Source organism: Neodiprion pinetum, chromosome 2 (assembly GCF_021155775.2).
Source record: "Neodiprion pinetum isolate iyNeoPine1 chromosome 2, iyNeoPine1.2, whole genome shotgun sequence".
NCBI classification, from domain to species: domain Eukaryota; kingdom Metazoa; phylum Arthropoda; class Insecta; order Hymenoptera; family Diprionidae; genus Neodiprion; species Neodiprion pinetum.
Window position 1 is genome coordinate 14,562,719 of NC_060233.1, and position 20,140 is coordinate 14,582,858.

The window sequence follows — 20,140 nt, forward strand, 5'->3', positions numbered from 1 at the left end:
TACCCGAATATTGCGTATTGTTTCTTGAATGTATTGCGTACTGGATGATCCACGTGAAATTGACATATCAAAATTTTTGTTACTTCAGCAAATAAAAAAGTTATTTCGACTCATTCTCAGTGTAAAACTATGCAATTATTCGTGGGCTGAATAAAAAATAATTCGAGTTTTAACGTGTAGATGTCACGTATAAATAGCCCTGTTATGCAGCCGCATTTTTATTACTGCGAATCACTTTCTATGATAATCGCTGCCATAATTAGCTTACCGACTTCAAAGAAATGAATTTTTACCATATTTGATTATTTTGTTTAGAAAACGAACAGCTATACATTTTTCATTTCATATATTCTGACGGCAGTTAATGCCTTGAAGCACAGAGAGTTTTTGTAACTGTTTAGTTACTCAAAAGTAACTTATTTCGCTTGAAAAGTATATTTTTTTATATTTTTAACTTTTGGTATCACTGACTGCCCTGGATTGCCCATTGTAGCAAAACCTTTGCGTGAATGAACGCAACTCGCATTTTCAATTCTGCCGTACATTAGTAGATTCTTTTAAACATACCTTCAATATTTGTTGGATATCTGCAATTGCTGAACATATCACTTTTGTCGAAATTATCCGTTTCGAAAGAGTAGGTAAGCAAATTCTGATCGAAACGATTCGTTGCCACAATTTTACAGAGCGCATGGCACTCGTCTGACAAGCGCAATTTTAATCAAGCCACCGATTCCAATCGCTTGTGGCGTTACGGTGCAAAGTTACAGTTCGACATTAATAATTAACCACTTTGCGCGCAAAGTGGAAATGAAATTTTGAAAAATTGAATGGGATACAAATAGTGACGGAATGCAAGTTTCGGATCAATGATTGGTACTTGCAACAACACGTTTACTTTCACTTCTCGCAACTTAACACGATCGAAATTTTAATGTCGATAAAGAGTATTAATTACTTACCACTGCTAATATCGGCACGATACTTATCGACCGCGCCGAACCGTTGAAATGACGGTCACTAGCTTATCGACCAGGCTCTTGATCGAATCTAAAAGATCCATAAGCTACATGGTGCTGCGCTCTGTTAAATGTTTTTGAAAGGTTGTACTTTGCAGCGTAACTAAACAGCACCGAGCGGTCACAACGTCCAGTGGACTTGACCTTACGATTGCTTTCACTTTCAAACGGTTATAAGTTCGTCCGTTAAGGTCTATTTTTATCTTTCTCGTATTTCCGGTTTGCTGCAAATTATCGTAAAAAATTACGCACTCACGCCGCGAATGAATAAATCTTTATATCTGCACGTACCATTTAACTTTCGGATATTCAATTTCACTTTCCGTCAATTTTTAAGTATACAAGACGTAAGGATGCCAATGAGATTCGTTTACCATCTAAACAACATTTTCGTGCATGCGTATTCGTTCGGGAGAAAACTATCTGCTTTGAATACAGAGCTGGGACTTACTGACTGAGGAAAGCAGCAGAATACATTACAATATTGTCAAACGAAAGTCTTGCGCGTCATGCGGATGCTCATGTCTTTTTTTCTAACGAGTCCATTTTTTGATTATAATGTATAAGATTGACCAGCGAAAACTTTTGTAATAATTTAATTTCATTATATTCTAATAATATGCGAACAATACAAAAATACGTAAATCAACGCCTTCGCTTGAATTTTGGATTATCATGAATTTTATCTCGCTATCACAATATATGCCAACAAATCGAGGAACGCATCACCCTGTAAAATTTCTCACTTCTTTACCTCGCGAAAAAATGCACAACTTATGGATTGTAATCTATGCACGGTGATGTTATGCTTATACGATAGAACTATAGGATAAGAAATAGTTTTTAAAGCACTTGAGTGGTTCTCACAACTAGTATCTTACTGTTAACCTAGCGATCTCTGTTATATCAATAATAATCACACGATATGTAATCGCCGCTGCGTCGATAATAATTACGATCATTTGTCAATTAGAAAAACAGATCTCTTTACTTGCTGAAAAATCTCAACGATCATACGCGAAAGAAAATAATATAATGAAATTCCAATTGAATATCTAGTATTTCGATGCAATCCTTTGAAACGGATTAGACCAACTTTGCCAATAAGATTTTTAACCGGTGTGGTATCAGAAATTGATGTACTGTGACAGCGATCATTATGAAAATACTTGCACGTTATACATTATACAAATATTTCTTCGTAAGCCACGATTGGAGAACGATCCTGAATCGAGGTCATCGTGTCACTTATTCCGTTCGAAATGATTTCAAATTTTAAAAACTCATCTCGTCAAACATAAAACAACGTAGAATAGAAGAACTGCTGTGAAGTATCGACTGAAATCAAAGCCATATATTATGCGCATAACAGTTCTTATCTCCGGTTTAACTTGCACCACAAAGCACTAGCCGTGAGCAAGTGCATCAAGACGCCGATTACGACTATAAGTACAAAATTGTTGACAACGTTTGTGTCGTTGATTTCCATTTCGTTGAGAAATATGTTGGGCTTCTGATAATGACAGTAAATGTCGTCGCAGCTCAAGTCTTTTCTTCCGAAACCGTAAACAGTGTACAAGAGACTGTGAAATCCGGCTCTGAAGTAGGATATGTGAAAGATCCAACGGAAGTAAGACGGCGTGTCCATGTAGCGTATGCAGAAACCGAAGACCGAAAAGAGCACTGCAATTATGGGCCCGGCGAACACGGCAATCTGGAACACAAGAATACATCCAGTTACCTCTCACATTTGCTGCTTTGAAAACGGACGTAGGCTGGGACCGGCGGTGAAGAGTCGATTGGTGCAATGGCACTTTAAAGAGCGAGTGAAAGGAAGAGGCTGAATCAAGACAAGGATTTGAAAGTGGAGAGATTTTTTTTTTCTGCAGAAAAAAAAAACGGACACTTGAATTTACACTCGTGAAAGACAAGATTAATCGAAATTGTTAATTCGACTTTACCCTGACTGGCGTCGTTGCTCCGATAAAGAAGCCCCAGGCCTGAGCAGTAAGGCTCGCAGCTATGCTGACGACCAAAAAGGACAAAATTCGGTGCGACTCAATCGGTTGGCCTGTGAGCCAGTAGCTGACTGCCAAATAAGTGGCAGCACACGCGGCCTGAAAAGGTACCTCGAACATCAAGGTACTGATGTAGTACGGAGCGAGTCGGTACCATCGGTTGAAGTGCTCCCTCGTGAGTATCTGCATCTCCAATGGAACTGAAAGCCCAATACACGATTAACTTCGTCCCGAAGAGTTCGTCGATTGGCAGCTTCAGGTATACTCACAAGCTAAGGTAACAGCCATCTTCCCCGTGTATACGATCAGCAGCAATGATCCGTAGAGGTATGCGTAGTTGGCGAGAACGCCGTTGGCTCGATAACCGCTTCCTCTGTAGAGGTAGCCAAATATCACGCCGATAAATAAATGACACAGCAATCGTACGACCAGTAAATTATAATCCCTCTTGATGCAGAGCAGTTTACGTCTGTACAGGAGAAAACACTGGGCGAGAAAGCCAGCCGGGGGTGGCGGCTCCTTGGTAACTGGTGTTGGAACAACTGAAAGTGGGTAGTGAAGACGTTAGTAGTCGCACTGCGACGTTGAAAGGTAGAAGCTACCACAAATATTGTTCGTTATACTCACTTTCAGCATTAGGCTTGGAGTCCGTGATTGCTGGTTTTTTGTAATCCCAAGACGACTGGTTCACTGCCATCGCTAAACTGTCCACCGTAATACCATACTCGCCAATCGCCACCTCCATCACTGAAAACAAACGAGAAATTCCTCACTAAACTTCATCTCAATCAATAGTTTTGCCTTTTTTCAAACGACCGGTCGCAAGTTCTTTTCGAATAGGTTATTTTTTTCCAAAGTTCTTACGCTGACACTACAGACAGCTGTTGGTTGGTAATAAAAATTCATCAAAGCAAAAAGATTTGTGAAACGTATTGCGTCCCAGCTGGTGTTCTGTTGTAGAATGAAATTGCGCGTAGTCATGACAGGAGATTGGCATAAAACTCTTGAGTCATAAATTGAAAGGCAAAGACTGCAACAACGGGGTACTTAAAACGCAAATTGAAGTGTGTGTAACTATTGCGTAGACGTAGTGTGGCACAAAAGGAAGTTGCAATAAACGTAATTTGAATCCTGTTACTTTTTAATTGCTCCGCTACGTGCATGAACGTAGTCTTGTTCGACTGAATTCTGTATTCCACAGTGTTACATTACACGAACTTTGTATCTAATGACCGAGGCAAAAAACATCGACATTTTTTACGTACAGAAAATTTTTTATCGATGTCAGGTAAATTCCGTAAACAAAAAATAAATTTCCACAGTGAAATCATCGCGGTGCTACATTATCCAACACAAGTTAGCTATTATCAGCAAACGTGATCGGGTCAAGTAACGGATACCTAGAATACCTACGGTCAGATATTTCTACTTGTAGGTATGAACAGTTATACTTACAAAAATCGGCGGGGTTGTGATAAGACGGACACTGTGCTCCGATGGAGGAGAGATGAGGTACCAAACATTGAACCGGTCCCCTGTAAATACACTGGCCGTCGGAGAGAGCGTAAAGAGAATCGAACATCTCAAACTGTAACGCGCTCGGCTGGTGAATTGTGCAAATCACCGTGCGTTTCTCCACTTTGGCCAACCTTTGCAAAAGCGCTATGCACTGGCTGCACGATGCCGAATCGAGACCTGGGAAATACAAGGATTTCACTCGTAATTGAAAAATTAAACAAACTCGATTTCTATGATACACGGAGAGAAGAAGAAGGGCAGATTTTACTCAAAACTGCAAGAAAATAGGGACACATCAGGGTTTTCGGCTAAAAATATCAATGTCAACTATATTTTTTATTACAAACGTAGCAGATTTTACTCTGCACGCGATGGTTTTCACTGATTCTAGAGTTTTAGGTAAAATCTACGTTTTTATCCTCTCCGTGTAATTAAAATAACTTTCCTTTTCTCTATAAGCAGTGGTATTCTCGTACGAGAGTGTCAATTATCAATGTCACTTCTCGACTCTCACAATGCGCTTAAACAAACATGTAGCTGATAATCAGAGGACCAATTTATTGGCCAATAATAAAATTAACGAAATGCTTCGTTACCTGTTGTAGGTTCGTCGAGAAAGATTACCGGGGGATTGCTGAGAAGTTCAAGGGCTATGTCAAGCCTCTTTTTCTGCCCACCGGACAGCCGACCGCAAAGTGTTTCGTAGCAGTGGTTCAGGCCAAGCATTTCGAGAAGCTCTAATACCTGAAATGAAAATGAGATTGAAGAATTTTTCGGCTTCAGGTCAAGGGTTACTGTGACTATCGGACATGGAAGAATTGAACCATGAACTTTTCGACGATGAAAATGAACCAACCTGCGTGTGCTTGTAAGCCGAGCTGATTGTGTAGCCAAGTTTGAGGTGCGCTGCTAGGGTCATTGCCTCTCCAGCCGTTAAGCCTGCGCGAAGATGCGAGTCCTGTTGGATGTAGCAGGAAGTTCGTCGCCATCTCTCACTGTGAGCGACGCGCACCCTTCCGTTCACCAAAATTTCACCCGCCGCACCATGAACGCTGAAGATAAACGTGATCGAGTCAAAATCAGTGTCAGTGAAAAAATCAAATGTAAAGCTCTGTTGTACAAAAGTCATTCTACGAACGAAGAGTTTAATTGCAAAATATAGGAGGAACTACATGTATGATGGATCACACGAACGTGGAAATGCAAAAACTTCACTTTAAGGTGAAACTTGGAATGGAATGTAGAAGCAATGGTGGGCAATTATGACTTAAAAAATTCGCAACCCGTGCGGTTGTCATTTCTTATTGTTAATAGCACTTTCACCGGTGCGATTTGAGCCGGCATCATTCGGCGACGGCGTTTTAACCAGGACAAGCAACAGTACACCGTAAGATAGCTAGTAGAAAGCGGACAAGTAGGCCGCAAATCATCGCTCTTTACGACAGCAGTATGTCGATTACATGCGGATATTTACGGTTGAGACATCCGAAAGGTACAATTGTTCATTAAAACGTCACTCTCAGTGTTCCTAATTCTATGCCCAAAGCCTGGGAGATACGAAAATGACATGTGGATGATTACATGCCTTTATTACATCATCAGGTCATGTTTCCACTTCCTGTCGCAGGAGAATTACCTGCCCGTAAACATGCAATCCGTAGTAATTTACAATGCCTCGCTAATTGCAACTTGGTTTTGGGCAAACCTCTGCAGAGGCATTCAGGATGTACACACGATTTGAAAAACAATGGAAGTTCTATCGCGAGTCATTGTCATCTCGAGAACAGTCTGAAGGCTAATTATAAAAAAACTCACGATGAGGTAATTGTAAATGAAATTAACTTTAAACAAGAACTGATAGCCTTTAAAATCGTACGTGACATTCAGCGAGTGGCTTCTAATTGAACGTTATTAAATCGTTCATTAAATAATCTCACACACGTGTTTTTCCAACTTACTCATCGGTACTGCAAGTCAATACTCACTTGAAGCCGGCAAGCACGTTCAACAATGTTGATTTTCCGGCACCCGACGGACCCATAATTGCAGCCAATTCCCCGGCTCTGAATTCACCGCTGACGCCGTGAAGGATTTCTTTCGTTACTGCAAGAAATCACACATATCCATACGGATGAGAAAAAAAGAAGCCAGAATGTGTTTACCTTTAGGCTAAACATGCATTCGGTTGGTCCTGATCGTAAAAAGTAACACGCTAATCATTATTTGTTGTGATAATGGAAAACTATTTATCCCTGAATCGACATGCCTGATGTCGAGATTAGTATTTTTTACTCTTGCAAGGCTGGTTTCTCTGTCATCTTACGCAAGAGAGTTTGGATTTGAATTACACGCGCAATGGCATGCAGTGGTTGCGCTATTGACTGACTAAAGTGTTTTTGCAAGATGAGAAACGGCCACGGAAAATAACGTATAATACGAAAAACGTATTTCCCGTAAACGATCGTCTGAATGACGTTTAAAGCTTACGAGCAATAATGTGCTTGTGAAATCATTGCCATTACGTTATAAAAAACCACAGCGTAATTCTTGTAGGTGATAAGAAAACCGACGATGGATGGAAGAATTTCAGGAAAGCCACGCTGTGCTTTATATTGTCGAGTAATTGGAACCTGAACGGACCAAAGTCCACGTGACAAAAATTGCAATCATAAATCTATTGCGCAGCATATTTAATATTACGTATACAAATTAGTCAGCGTCTAAAATGCCAAAGGTCGTCTTCTCTCGTGAACTGAAAAAAAAAAAAAAAAAAAAAAAAATAACCCGACACGCTTCCAACAGAAATCTGTGAATCTTGTTATTATATATTCAATGTCAGCTTGCACGCAAGTTCTTGACATCGCGCTTGTTTAGCAATTACACGCTTACTAGTGTCGTGCATGTGCGTGCATACTTGTACAAGCTATGAAGTCTGAAGCTTGTTATTCAAGGCTAACTATATTCCTACGGTCAGTCTCCTAGCGAGTGACGCAGACTGGCGCATGCCGTTTGCCGTGAATTTTAAGACGCACATGGTGCGATATGTGAATGACCAGATATCTTGTGTGGCTAGCGTACACAACCGATACCGTTATTTCGTAGAATCCAAGGCGCCACGTGTTTATGGGACGCATCCAGTGGCCCGGAATACCGGCAAAGGTAAATACACAAATATTTATTATGTATAGAATATGTATTGAAGTTGAACGGCGTCTCGGATCCTTATTGACAATTATTAGCACCTACTAATTGAGAGCTACAAACGTTGATTCGCGCAATCGGTTCTGCAAAAAAGAACATCGCAGCTCTTTGCCGTGCTTAACGATCATTAATGAGCGGCTACGGGCGAATAATATTTTATCCCGTTTCATTTAACGGAACCTGTAGTATCGAGAATAATAATTAGTAACTGGTTATCGAAGCTTACGCCTGCCAAAATAGTTCCGTTGAACGTAACACGTTCTACAGAATTTACGTGTCGAACGATAAAATCAACAAATAAACCAAGCGGCAACTGAGTTTTCGGATATTGTGTATCAAGTGTTGTTTTATTGTGCCAATGCGAAATATGAATAACGGAATTTTTGGCGATAGTAGTTTGAGAAGGTCAATAAACTCTGGTGAATCAGAGGCGAAGGAAATATTTTGTCATTTTTACGATAAGTTTTAATTTACAGAAACAAGTGTTTACGTTGCATTTATGACAATGAGCAATCGCCGACTGGAATAATTTATGAGGTTCTCTCCACACAACGTCAACACCATTATCGCAGAATCAGGTTTACACACCTAATTATAATTGGGTTTACGATATTTTTGGTTTATTGTTTTACACCTTGTGGATATTTTCCAAGCTCAATAACATGGGAAACGTTGCGGTGGCAAGTGTTTTGACTAACTGTTCGTGTAAATAAACGACGATATGTAGAGGTGAGAATTTGTTGCTTCTAGTTACAGAACACCTGTGTAGATATCTCTGAATGATATTTAATAACGGGGCAAAGAACTGATCGTGAACCTAGTTTCAATTTCAATTACCTGATTCACAGGGTCTCAGATTTATCGCGCAATGTGTACTTTGAGAACTTCACAGGAATCGATTTGTATCTATAACACAGAATTTAAGTTTGACACAGATTCGTCGTTTTTGATCAACCTGCCAGATTGGTTATGATTTGTATTACTAATTAACTTGGGATCATTCACAAAAAGATGAAACAAGTGGTAAAGCTTCCTAAATAAAAGTACATTCTGGGAAAAATTTTCTGAATGACAAACGTACAGGAAAATTTCGTATGAACTTTCCTCACGAGGCTGAAGTTAGTAACGTTCAAGGAATTGACTTTTCAAAATAAGGGTATAGTTTTTTTTTTTTGTCAGGGTTTACTAAATTTCGGACAACGTTAAAGGTGCGAAGTAACGATTTTTCCGAAACACGCATCGTTAAAGTATCGTTTGCATCGTTAAATTATCGTTAATAACTGTATCCCTATCCTTCCTCCGTGCATGTAAATTTAGTATGACAAACTATGACTGTTTTTCATTGAAAACCAAGCACGTGTTGACATCTACGTAGCGTCCCATTAACTTGACGGAAAATGAATAATGCATCGATTCTTCGGCAAACGACTGCGCTGACGCAATGAAGAAAAAACGATTTGAAAAACACGATGAAACAAGAAGATAAAAATTTAATATTGAATAATATGAGAACTTGATTATTTTGAACCGCACTCAAAGATGATGTATTTAATTTCCTCTATCTGTGCTGTGAAAATTGGTTGGTTTCGAACATTGCTGCAATTAAACGTTGCGCAAGAACGAAATAACGAACGGAATGGACGAAAAATTGCTGGAGGAGCAGCGATGATGCGATTGAATTATAGTTTGAATTGCGTTACACTCCGTTGCGCATTTTAAAATGTATGTAAAAGTTACGTAAGGCTGCAACGCGCATACACAACAAGACTCAGGCATAATGTGAAACTTGAAAATTATCAGGATTATTCATTTTCTTACCTGGAATCACGTTCCGAACATTCCACTCTTTCACTTCGTATCTGACGTTCTTGAATGCCAAGTCAACTTCGGGTCGTTTCGGAAAGGAATGTTTCTCCTGGATGAGATAATTGTTATTACTCGAATGATGAACTCGCACATTCTCGTTACTTCCATCCTCGCCCTGGCAACAACTCAGCGCCGATTTTGCTGGCGAACACTGTGGCAAATTTACGCTTGCCATACTGTTCGATTAGATTTGTGAAACACGTGTCAATTTGTAAAAATTTTTTACGTCTACTCTTCGCGGTTTGCAACACAATGCTGTGACGAACCGCTTTGAGCAAGCATTGCTCTTTCAGCAAACCGAGTCCTTCTCTGATACTGTAATTATTTTTTTCTTATCCTCTCACGACACTGTACGAAAGGATTATATCCACTGGTAAAGGCAGTTGTTCGCTCGATCTTTCTGTATCTGGAACATAGGAAACCACGAAAACGCGATAATAATAATTATTCATATACATTCCAGGGAAAAAAACGTTCTTATGTGATCGGATGTATGAAATCATACTTCGGTTTTGACCTGATAAAATTACACGCGTACAATTTTATAAAACTTGTTACATTCTTGTATAATTTTGTAATATTTTATCCAAATTTATGAAATCATACAAAATTACATCAAACTTACATTTCTTCAATGTTTTGTATGATTCTGTAAGATTTTATGAAGTTGGATGAAATTATTTAAATTTATTCAAACTTATATAACTTTATAACGTCAAATTCGAGAGATAATTTAATATCAATTTATCCGTTCATATAAAAACATATCTTTCCGAGTAGATAAAAATTGAGTGTGTCAATGAACCCTTCAATTAGCACCAGCCTTGGTGTTACGTGCTTCATTAACACTAAAGTATAAATTTTATATATTCAACACAACGCAAAAAAAAAAAAGAATCGAGGCACGATTAGAGGTGTCGGATGGCAATAGCGTAAATGGTATTGATAAATATCTTAAACAGACCAAATACAACTGACAATGAATTGTTCGCAGTTACTCTGCGTGGATTGAACATTTTCTCAATCCTATGCAGTACCGTACCTAGAAATGTATCTTATAAGTGAATTATACCCCCTTGGATCAGCCCCTTTATGCATCGGCAACTGGTAAACTGATTCTGAGCCAATTTACGGTTGGAGCAACTTTCTTCTCAACGTGGAAAATCCCTGACTTTTCAAACGAATGAAACGAAAACACAACGAATATTCGCACGGTGCGAAAACTTTTGGATTACACGTAATGCAGACCTCGTAAAATACCAGCAAAAAATTTGCATGCTACGTATAACGAACCATCTGTGAATCTCTTTTTTTCCCCGCGTTCATCCAAAAGGTTATCGCTAACTTTCCTTTTTAAAAATTTACACATCGCCGTCCGTGTAACTCGGTAGACGTTCTTTCTACCGCTTTTAGCTTAATCATGTGTCGAGAGGTTGATCAGCGCTTCTCAGGGGCAGGGGGTTAGAGGGGCGAACATATGCTTATAATACACGGGGTCGACCGATGGTTCTCTAAACGTCGTAATCAACAAATAAAAATTAAAAAAAAACTTCGACGTAAAGATTTTCGACAAATTACCAACGTAACATGCATCGTTTGTCATCTAATCACTTTTTGCAAATGAACCGAACTGTATTACGCTGTTATATAATTCCGAAAAAGTATTTTATCACCATTCGCACGAGGATTATGTGTGAAACCTTGCGCAAGACGCTTTATATTTTTTACTGCTTTTCGCAAACGATACAGACAAAATTCTTCATACTTTACGAACGTCTTCTTAAGAGTTCCATTTACCATTTAGAAAGTTTTTCATTTAGATGCCTACATTTTTTGTCTCTGATTTTGACGTTAAGCGGAACGTAACGATATAAGCGTCCGTTTATAAAAAGCACAACTTCGATTATCAATTACTCAAAATCTATGTAGACCATTTGACTGAGGTTTTGCATAGTGAGGTAATTAATATCAGTCAATATTGTGTAAAAACTTGAGTCGCGCGACTACATTCCAAAAACAATTTTCTCACCAACCTCCGTAACGTACCAGTAACTTACAATTCATGATTTGCTGTAGTTTCAAGAACATGTTTTGGTTCTGCGTGTCAAGTCACGGTTCAGAACTTCCGCTTAAACAAATCTAACAGACGATACAAAGATCTACCTCAATGTGAATAATGAACATTTATTTATCGAATTATGTGTCTCCGTCCACAACCCTTGACTGACTGAAATCGAGGATTGGCATAGCGATGTCAGTACTAATAATAAGGAAAACTTCCAGTGTGCGGAGTGAACTCAATTCATCATAAATATCTTGTGTACCACATGCCATTCCTCCGCAGTGTCTGATAAACCATTATCTTTTAGCTCGAGAAATTACTTTTCATTGAACTGTTCATGGAATATAAATATCCAAGGTCTGACTGTCAGTCTGATCTCACATCAATTGTAAAAACTGACCACTGTGAACTAAAAGTGTCAAGGATTTATTGTCGCTCAAATATTAACTAAATTAACCAGATTTTAATGAGAGGATATTTCGAATCAATTCTAAACAAGCTTATGTAAAGTTAAAAAAAAAAAGGAGTAGGTATAGCAGTGTTCGTCGTTAAAGCGAAAAAAGATGAGGATGAAAAACACGATCTACTCGAAACGCGATCAAGGCCGTCGCTTCATCTCTACGCGTCAAGGTCTTGCGGCGTACATCAACGACGGTCAAGGTAAAATCGGCCAGAAATCCTAGCACAAATTTGCACAAATCTTCGACCTAACGCCGGTGACTTCGGTACGATCGGTACGAAGTAATCCATACTTGACGTACGCTGAGTACGTTGTTTCCATACCGGGGAAAAGTAGCGAATTGTTACACTGAGAAAAATTTCATTTGTTACAGTAACTAGAAAAATTCAGTAAAACAAGTATCGTTTAAAAAACTGTTTGAATATTGTTGGAATTACGAATGACGAGGTACGCCTAACCATTTTGCGCTATTGTCGATCCTTTTTTGGCAATTGCAACGTAAAATCAGTTTGTTCGGTTGACTCTACTTTTTTAGTTAAATAAGGCTTTAACATCAATTTATCGTTGCACAAGCATTAAATTTCCGCAACAGTTACATGTAAATATAGCAACAGTGATCGTAATGAGAAAGAATAGTAACGGATACTAGACTTTTTGGTAACAGCTACAAATCTAATTTTCATTTTGCACCTAGAACTATGTTTTTCGATTGTGGTTAAAAAAAATGAAAATAGTTAATGACTGAGCGGTAACCGGAACTAAAAATTTCTCTCAGTGTAGGCGAAAACTAGAATGTAATCAAATTAAAAACGTCTTTTTTACTTTGAAAATTATTTCATTCATCCCAGCGTCGTCCTGCACTGCGGTACGGACATGTTTTCATTTTACAGAATGTGAAAACTCACATCTCAGATTAATAGTGGTATCTAAATTGATTCAATACAACGAACTCCATGGACGAAAAAACGACAAACGGCTAGCTCTGCAGTTAGAATCAAAACCAACATGGCGACTGTAGGTAGGAAATATTTATCAGCAAACGCGTAGCTCAGCCAATTTTTCGACTGGATTATCCGGCTTGACAATGCACTTGATGCATCACTCGAAAATCGGTGTTCCTTGGTTATCGAACGTTGAGGATGTACTCGGAACGAACACCTGGGAACTCCGTCAAAAGCACCAACATCACAAACAAACTCACGTTACGATTATATCGCTCCTGTCACACAAGCTTAGGTTGGGTTCTCCTCGGCTCCGGGAGCTAGTGCGCAAGTTCTGTTTGAGTACGACTGACGGTCGCCAGTGTGTGGATTTGAAATAGCCTGGCATCCCGAAGCCGAATCGATCTTTTCTTCAATCATTTTCGCATACCGTAGTCGAAAAAATGCACGACGATAGTCTGCAGCTTGACTCATCCAGCCGCCAATAAGAGGTTTCGCGAGAATCGTACGAATCAAAGAATGTCTGCAACACCGTCATTTCGCGTTTTATTGACCGAGCGAAGGCGTATTAAGAAAATACTTCAAACCCGTTGAATTTTACATACCGGTTGAACGACGGCTTCAGACCGAGAACAATAGAGGCGAGTTTTTCACGCTGCATCCGCTACACATATACCGTCAAACACATCGGAATTCCCGGCAAAGAAACTCGAATGCGTATCATGACACTAAAATTATACTCGGCAAGGCTTCGTTTTAACGGAATTTATTTCTCGCCTCACATGTAGCTTCGCATTATTCATTTATCGATTCACGCTTCCGCGAACAGCCGAAATAGGTACGCAAGTTAATCTTACGAATATAGCTTGTGGATTTTAGCCGACCTCCGGCTTGATCAACAGTTTGTTTTCATTCTTTACTCGCCATTTTTTCCATTGTACAGATACAGTTTATGAACGTCCGTAATCAGGCGTGGTAATCAGTAAAACAGCCTTGGTTTACACCGATACTGCATGCTTTTACTGAAACTACAAGTACCGATACTACAACGAATGATTTTGGTTGTTATTATTGTTATTTACGTGCAGAGAAAAACGGCGGTGGTTCGTTTTATTATTCAAAGAGCAGTAAATAACTCAGACAAAAGAAATAGAAAACATTTGTAACTGACATTCGATAATTTGCGACAAGTAAATTATTACACGAGGTACGAGCAATGCCATTCTTACTGTGTCCTTTCTATCCGTTTTTTTTTTTTTTTTTACAGGAAACGCGAAGCATTCATTCTCACTAAATTGTAAGCAGGCATTGTTGTGTATTCATTCTTATTTGCTCACGAATTAAACGAACTTATTATACGTATATGCACACAAGGTCAGAAGACATATCCTGAATACTCAAAACGAATGTTGAATATTCTGTCATTAATGCCTGCAAGAATTTTGCGTCAAAAAATCTTTGACGTCACCGATGCAATTGTATATTAACAAGATACGCTGAAATTTATTTCACACAAATGTTACGATAATAACAGTGAAGATGATAATTATTCCGAAGTTATCGATATCGAAATATACAATAAATAATTGGACTTGATGTAGGGTAATGACGTGGGAACGATAATTAAGCCTAACGTATTTCCTACCGGATAATGGTACGTGGCATTATAACACAGTTGTTTCTTCCTTTGTCAGAGATTATAAATGACTAAGCATCGCGATGATTATCATCATCCAACTGTATGCGACAGACATTTACACAGGTCACGAGGATTAACTCACATTCAGAGTCGTGATACCGTGACGTGTGACGTAGGATAGGCGGGTCTTACACGGTTAAAATACGAGCTGAGAATTGCAAAGCGCGAGGATTCGTGCAGAATTTTGATCCTGTACATTATAGAGACTCGAAAAGTTATTACAGTCCTGCAAACGCGATGAACACGCTACGATGTTTAATTGGAACCTGATGACTTCAGACCGCTCTATCAATCCCCGCTGCACCGGACCTATTTTTAAGTTGAAAAATGCGATAATACGATAAAATGCAGTAAAAAATTACGTACATTCAACGCTGCTCACTGTCAACGATTATCGCGATTATCGGCAAGGTCGTTGTATAGCAACAAATACATTGCAGAAGTCACGTAGTGACGTACTTTCGTTTATACCACGCACGAAACTGTCGGTAATGATCAGTCCAGGTGATAAAGCACGCCTCGAGATTACTGGTTGTGAAAATTTTCGCAATGGAATTAAAAATATCGACAGTCTTCTGTTTACCAATGTTCTCTTCGACTTTCGACGATGCTTCGACTTGCCGGTAGAGGTTGGCCCGGGATTTATCACTGAACACTGAATTTTCGACCAAAGCGCAAATCTAGATAATATTAGTAAATAATTGATCTCGGAGCAAATGACCTACAGATTGATAGCGACTCGTAGTTCAAGAGCGAGTAAACGACAGTGATGCAAACAGTAATTATATTATATACATTTGCTCTTTGTTAATTACTACTAAAAACTGCGGTTATAACTCTCGTAGTAATTTCTGATGAAATAAACGAACCGATTAATCATTTGCCGAAGTGCAAGGTTCTCTAGTGACAGTTTTGAGCATCCACGGATGAACGGTTTAATTATACCAACTAACGCTATCTCTACATTATCGGTTGAAAAAAATGTCATTTGTTATTTTGCAAAGGATTTTTCATTGAACAGATATGAACATTGCGGTAGCGAATGAGAGGATGAGTACATCGAGACTCGTTCAGTCTTGAGAAAAGAAAGTTGATCACAACGACATGCGACGGATAAGTAAGAGTAAAATTTAATTCTGTACTTACGATATTCACAGTGCGTAAAATCTTTGTTCCGTAACCAGGATTCAATGATACTATTGTATTACACTTGTCGCAGAGAATTACACCAACGATAAAAAAAAAACTTGAGAAACTTGATCGGCACCGAGTATCTACAACTTCTCGGTTTCACTTCTCAATTCGAACTGCGGCACTAGAAAAGTTTGCACGATTAACCAATAGGGGAATGGGCATGCTGCTCAAATTTCTCCCTCTACGATGGCATCGAGAGTCGCCTGAAACGCGGACTCGAAGTAAATACAATCTATGATTCTGACAATAAGCTTCGAGAACAAACAAGGGAAAATAACAGAGAATTTCCAAACGATTTTGCGATCTCTCGTCCACCGACACTTCAATGCCTCTTCTCTGCTCATCGCACTCGTTTTTCATCGCGCCAAGTGGATCGCACATAGTGGGGAGGAGAAAGATATCAACGACAATCGCGGATAGTGACCATGGGTTTCGTATCTCGTGTTTCCGACCGTGGAAAGTTGACTCACGCTTCATTACGACTAGCGTAAAAACGCGTGATTATTACACCGTGCATAGCGGAATAAAATAGTTGAACAGGCTTCTGCCGACTTGGAACACCTGTTACACCTAAGTAATTTACTTACAATTATGCACATCCATCGTCTAACGAGAATTAACACGCGTATTCAGGCGCGTGACGATCGGTTTAGCCAGATTTCTTTGCTTTTTACGTAAACGGCGACAGATTTACAGCCGCAAATATCGGTGGCCGGGTCATGTAACTGATAATGTTGGAAGTTCGGAATTGCATCCTTGTAATTGTAAGTTCGTTCTAAACTCCGAATTTAGTGGACAAAATTTATCACAGTACCGATATATTGACCCAACTTTGAATAGCGAAATACATGATGTTCGTGTAATTACGGACCTGTTTTATCTTTGGAAGATAGGGAGGTTGAATATTGGTTAGAAACAAACGAAGCAGTCAATTTTACAAGGATTCGTTGGTATTGATCGAAAAAAACAAAAATCAATTAAACGGTGTATCTGAGTTTGTAAACTCCAAAGTTATCAATTGATTAAACGAAATAACACGAGACGCTCTTAGATCAAATGGAATATTAATTTCGTTCCTTAATTATCACTCTCGTTGCCTCAAACAGCATCAGTATTTTATGTTAACCGATGAAGTAATTTATCATATCTTCAGATTGATGTTTTTTATACAATTTCTTTGAATAAGCTACTCGATATCGTCAATGCCTAAATTTTGCAAGTAATAGGCTATCATACCGCGCTACAATTTCACAAAATCACGTGATATTTAAATTTCTCATTGGTCAAAACGGTATTTTGTACTTTTTACACTCCGCTTTAAAATCTCATTTGTAAGACACTCTATAGTCGGCGGGATATTTTCTTACCATTGTCTGGTAGTTTTTGATGAATTTCATTACGTTGCAGTTATATTCGCGACTCGTTGTCGGAGGATATCATCATTACCTGAAGGACGAATTCGCTGACACCGTTTTGGCATTGAAAATTGCGTATTTATCAAAGCTGAAAGATGCAACGAACATTACTTAATCGCACAATGATGCATCAGGCGCATTATCGATCATCTACTGGGTTATATAACGTACTTTTGACAAATATAAACACCTTGGCACAGCGAACGCGGTTAAACTATTCGATAACATGTTTGTCTACGAAAATAATCAACCACGCTTCCGTATCATAGGTTTTCAGGTTTTTTCTTACCTTCATTTTTATTTTTATCGGATACCTGTATCGTAAGCAACTTGGATTTCGAAAGTATTGCTGTTGTCTTCTTACCCGTTTCCTAAGGGAAAATATTGCCGTAACACCATGCGTGCATAAGCACGTCACTTGTTATAAGTACCATTCTCGCGGACCTTGGACCATGTAAGTGTTCGGAAATAAATTTTCCTTCGATTCAGAAAGTTTCTTCCACGATTATAGAAATCTACATGTACCTACAAACATTCGTAGTTCCGTCTATTTTGAGTGAATATTTTCAACAGAAATATCAAAATTTCTTTAAGTGTTGCCCCACATTTCGGCCGCGTCGTATTATAGGAAAATCCCGATATTGACGCACCTATAACATGCTTATTAAATTATTTTTGTTATTTTGTTTGTCTGCTACCGACAGTCTCACCGTAGTCTGAACTGTTTGAACTGTGATCGGCATAAATATAAAAACAATCAGGATGAACTTGAACTTCGTATATCAGTGAAAAGTAAAGCGTGACAGGATCATCAAAAATCCGCCTCGTTTTATCTTCGGCACATTCAGCAAAAAGTTCTGTAATTATTTGCTCTTTTTCTACGCAGAATGCGGCGATGTTTCGTCAAGCTACATACTTGGGATGTATTGAAAGAACACCAGTCACGAGTCAAGATCGAGGAGATATGTTACCCTCGAAAGATCAAGGAAAGGAACCCAGATAACAAATATCCGCGCAAAATCTGCAGCAAAAGAACAACAACGGTTGCAAAGCATTGCCAGCAATACTGCACTGAACAAAATTCATTTGTTACAGTAACTAGAAAAATTCATGAAACAAGTATCGTTTAAAAAATTGTTTGAATATTGTTGAAATTATGAAAAACGAGGTACGCCTAACCATTTTGCGCTATTGTCGATCCTTTTTTGGCAATGACAACGCAAAATCAGTTTGTTCGGTTTATTCTACTTTTTTAGTTAAATAAGGCTTCAACGTCAATTCATTGTTGCACAAGCATCGAATTTTCGCAACAGTTGAGGGAAAATTTATAACAGTGATCGTAATGAGAAAGAATAGTAACATATACTAGACTTTTAGGTAACAGCTATAAAACTAATTTTCATTTTCTACCTAGAACTATATTTTTCGATTGTGGTAAAAAAAATGAAAATAGTCAAGGACTGCGCTGTAACCGAAACTAAAAATTTCTCTTGTCAGTGTGTAACAAGGTGTGTCCTCAATTGCCATCAAAAATCGAACAAATCATTCTAAGCCAAAGTTTTCACCAAAATATCTGCTGAACGCAAGCAAGTCTTGCCGAGCATCAAAGAATAACAAATAAAAATATCGATACAATTTTGCTGGAGAAAAATTGTTTCGCAATAATTTTCGGTAAAAACGCAACGACAATTGCGGCTAGTGAAGCAGAGTTTTTGCACATACACACATTGTTATGTGGGAACACGCCCACGAACTGCCGTTAACCGAGAAGAAGGACGCGAGTTAATTACTCGCTCTTATTACAAAGTGCCGTTATTTCGATCCTGGTCGCTCTAGATCGAACACGTCAATGACCACCGGCAATTGGTTGGGAAAATCGGCACACAAAACACGGGCTTTAAGCATGTACCGTTCAGTCCCAAGAGGCTCGTTCCGGTCTTATTTAAAATCACAATCATCCAGCAAAAGAAAAAGAAGAAGATACGTGTAATTACCTGGTGCGATGTCAATCGTGTTTATTTAATTGAAATTTTCATTGATAATAACCGTTCGTTTTCACTAACGTGAAATATTAATTACACGAGAGATGTAAGACCGATGAATTAGTCACACGATTTTAAAACGATTCTTAACGATAGACATTTCAAGGTACTTCCTCGGTAGAGTCTCGGAACATTGTGCGCTATTGTGAACTCTTCAGAGACGTGTGGAAGGAACTTGAAAATAACGTACCGCTACTCGGTATCGAGAGAATGCCATGAGCCTCTGAGGATGAAAAAAGAGAACTCTGGCATCCACAGTGTAGATAGAGAGTGCATGTCGTGTTATATAGGTCAATGAACACTCGACGCAAAACTGTTGCGTGTACTGGATTAAGTTTTTTCAGTAAAAGTAGAGCGTCTTTATTCCTGCGAAAGCATCACCCGATTCTTGCAGAAAACGCGTATTTAAGAAAGTGGAAAGCAAAGAAGTACGATTTTGAAAATCGGTGATAAAGTAAAATGATGATTATGGCTTGATTGTGGATGAAAAAAAGTTGATACAGGGTAAAATAATTTAAAGTAAATTTATTATCATTATCAGATTTATTTTTTGTTTTGTTTTTCTATTTGAAATAATTTTTTTTTATTCTTCAACTTTAGTTACAGCAAGGGTCTTACTATTGTATTTTTTATTTTTACCTAGAATGACAATATTTATAACTGGATTGAATGTTAGTTTTGAATTTGATCTGAAAAAAATGTCAT

General features: G+C 38.6%; 1 protein-coding gene and 1 long non-coding RNA gene across 4 annotated transcripts; one reads left to right on the forward strand and one right to left on the reverse strand.

The window, feature by feature from the left end:
- Positions 1 to 1,599: 1,599 nt before the first annotated feature.
- Positions 1,600 to 16,308, reverse strand: LOC124211820 (ATP-binding cassette sub-family G member 1). 3 transcript variants are annotated; one of them, XM_046611268.2, is made up of 10 exons: positions 15,931 to 16,308; positions 9,575 to 10,028; positions 6,541 to 6,658; positions 5,412 to 5,607; positions 5,152 to 5,299; positions 4,493 to 4,732; positions 3,665 to 3,784; positions 3,307 to 3,579; positions 2,981 to 3,237; positions 1,600 to 2,733 (listed from the first exon to the last, which is right to left on the reverse strand). In XM_046611268.2, the coding sequence occupies exons 2-10, from the start codon at positions 9,795 to 9,797 to the stop codon at positions 2,395 to 2,397; spliced, it is 1,914 nt and encodes a 637-aa protein (XP_046467224.1). In that variant the 5' UTR covers positions 9,798 to 10,028; positions 15,931 to 16,308; the 3' UTR covers positions 1,600 to 2,394. The 3 variants fall into 3 exon arrangements, with proteins under 3 accessions (XP_046467224.1, XP_046467225.1, XP_046467226.1); XM_046611269.2 differs by lacking the exon at positions 15,931 to 16,308 and adding an exon at positions 13,346 to 13,394; XM_046611270.2 differs by lacking the exon at positions 15,931 to 16,308 and adding an exon at positions 12,967 to 13,013.
- A 410-nt stretch (positions 16,309 to 16,718) lies between these two features.
- LOC138190417 (uncharacterized) lies at positions 16,719 to 18,692 on the forward strand. Its single transcript, XR_011176328.1, has 3 exons — positions 16,719 to 16,742; positions 17,386 to 17,847; positions 18,280 to 18,692. It is a non-coding gene; the product is annotated as an uncharacterized lncRNA (long non-coding RNA).
- The last annotated feature ends 1,448 nt before the right edge of the window (positions 18,693 to 20,140 follow it).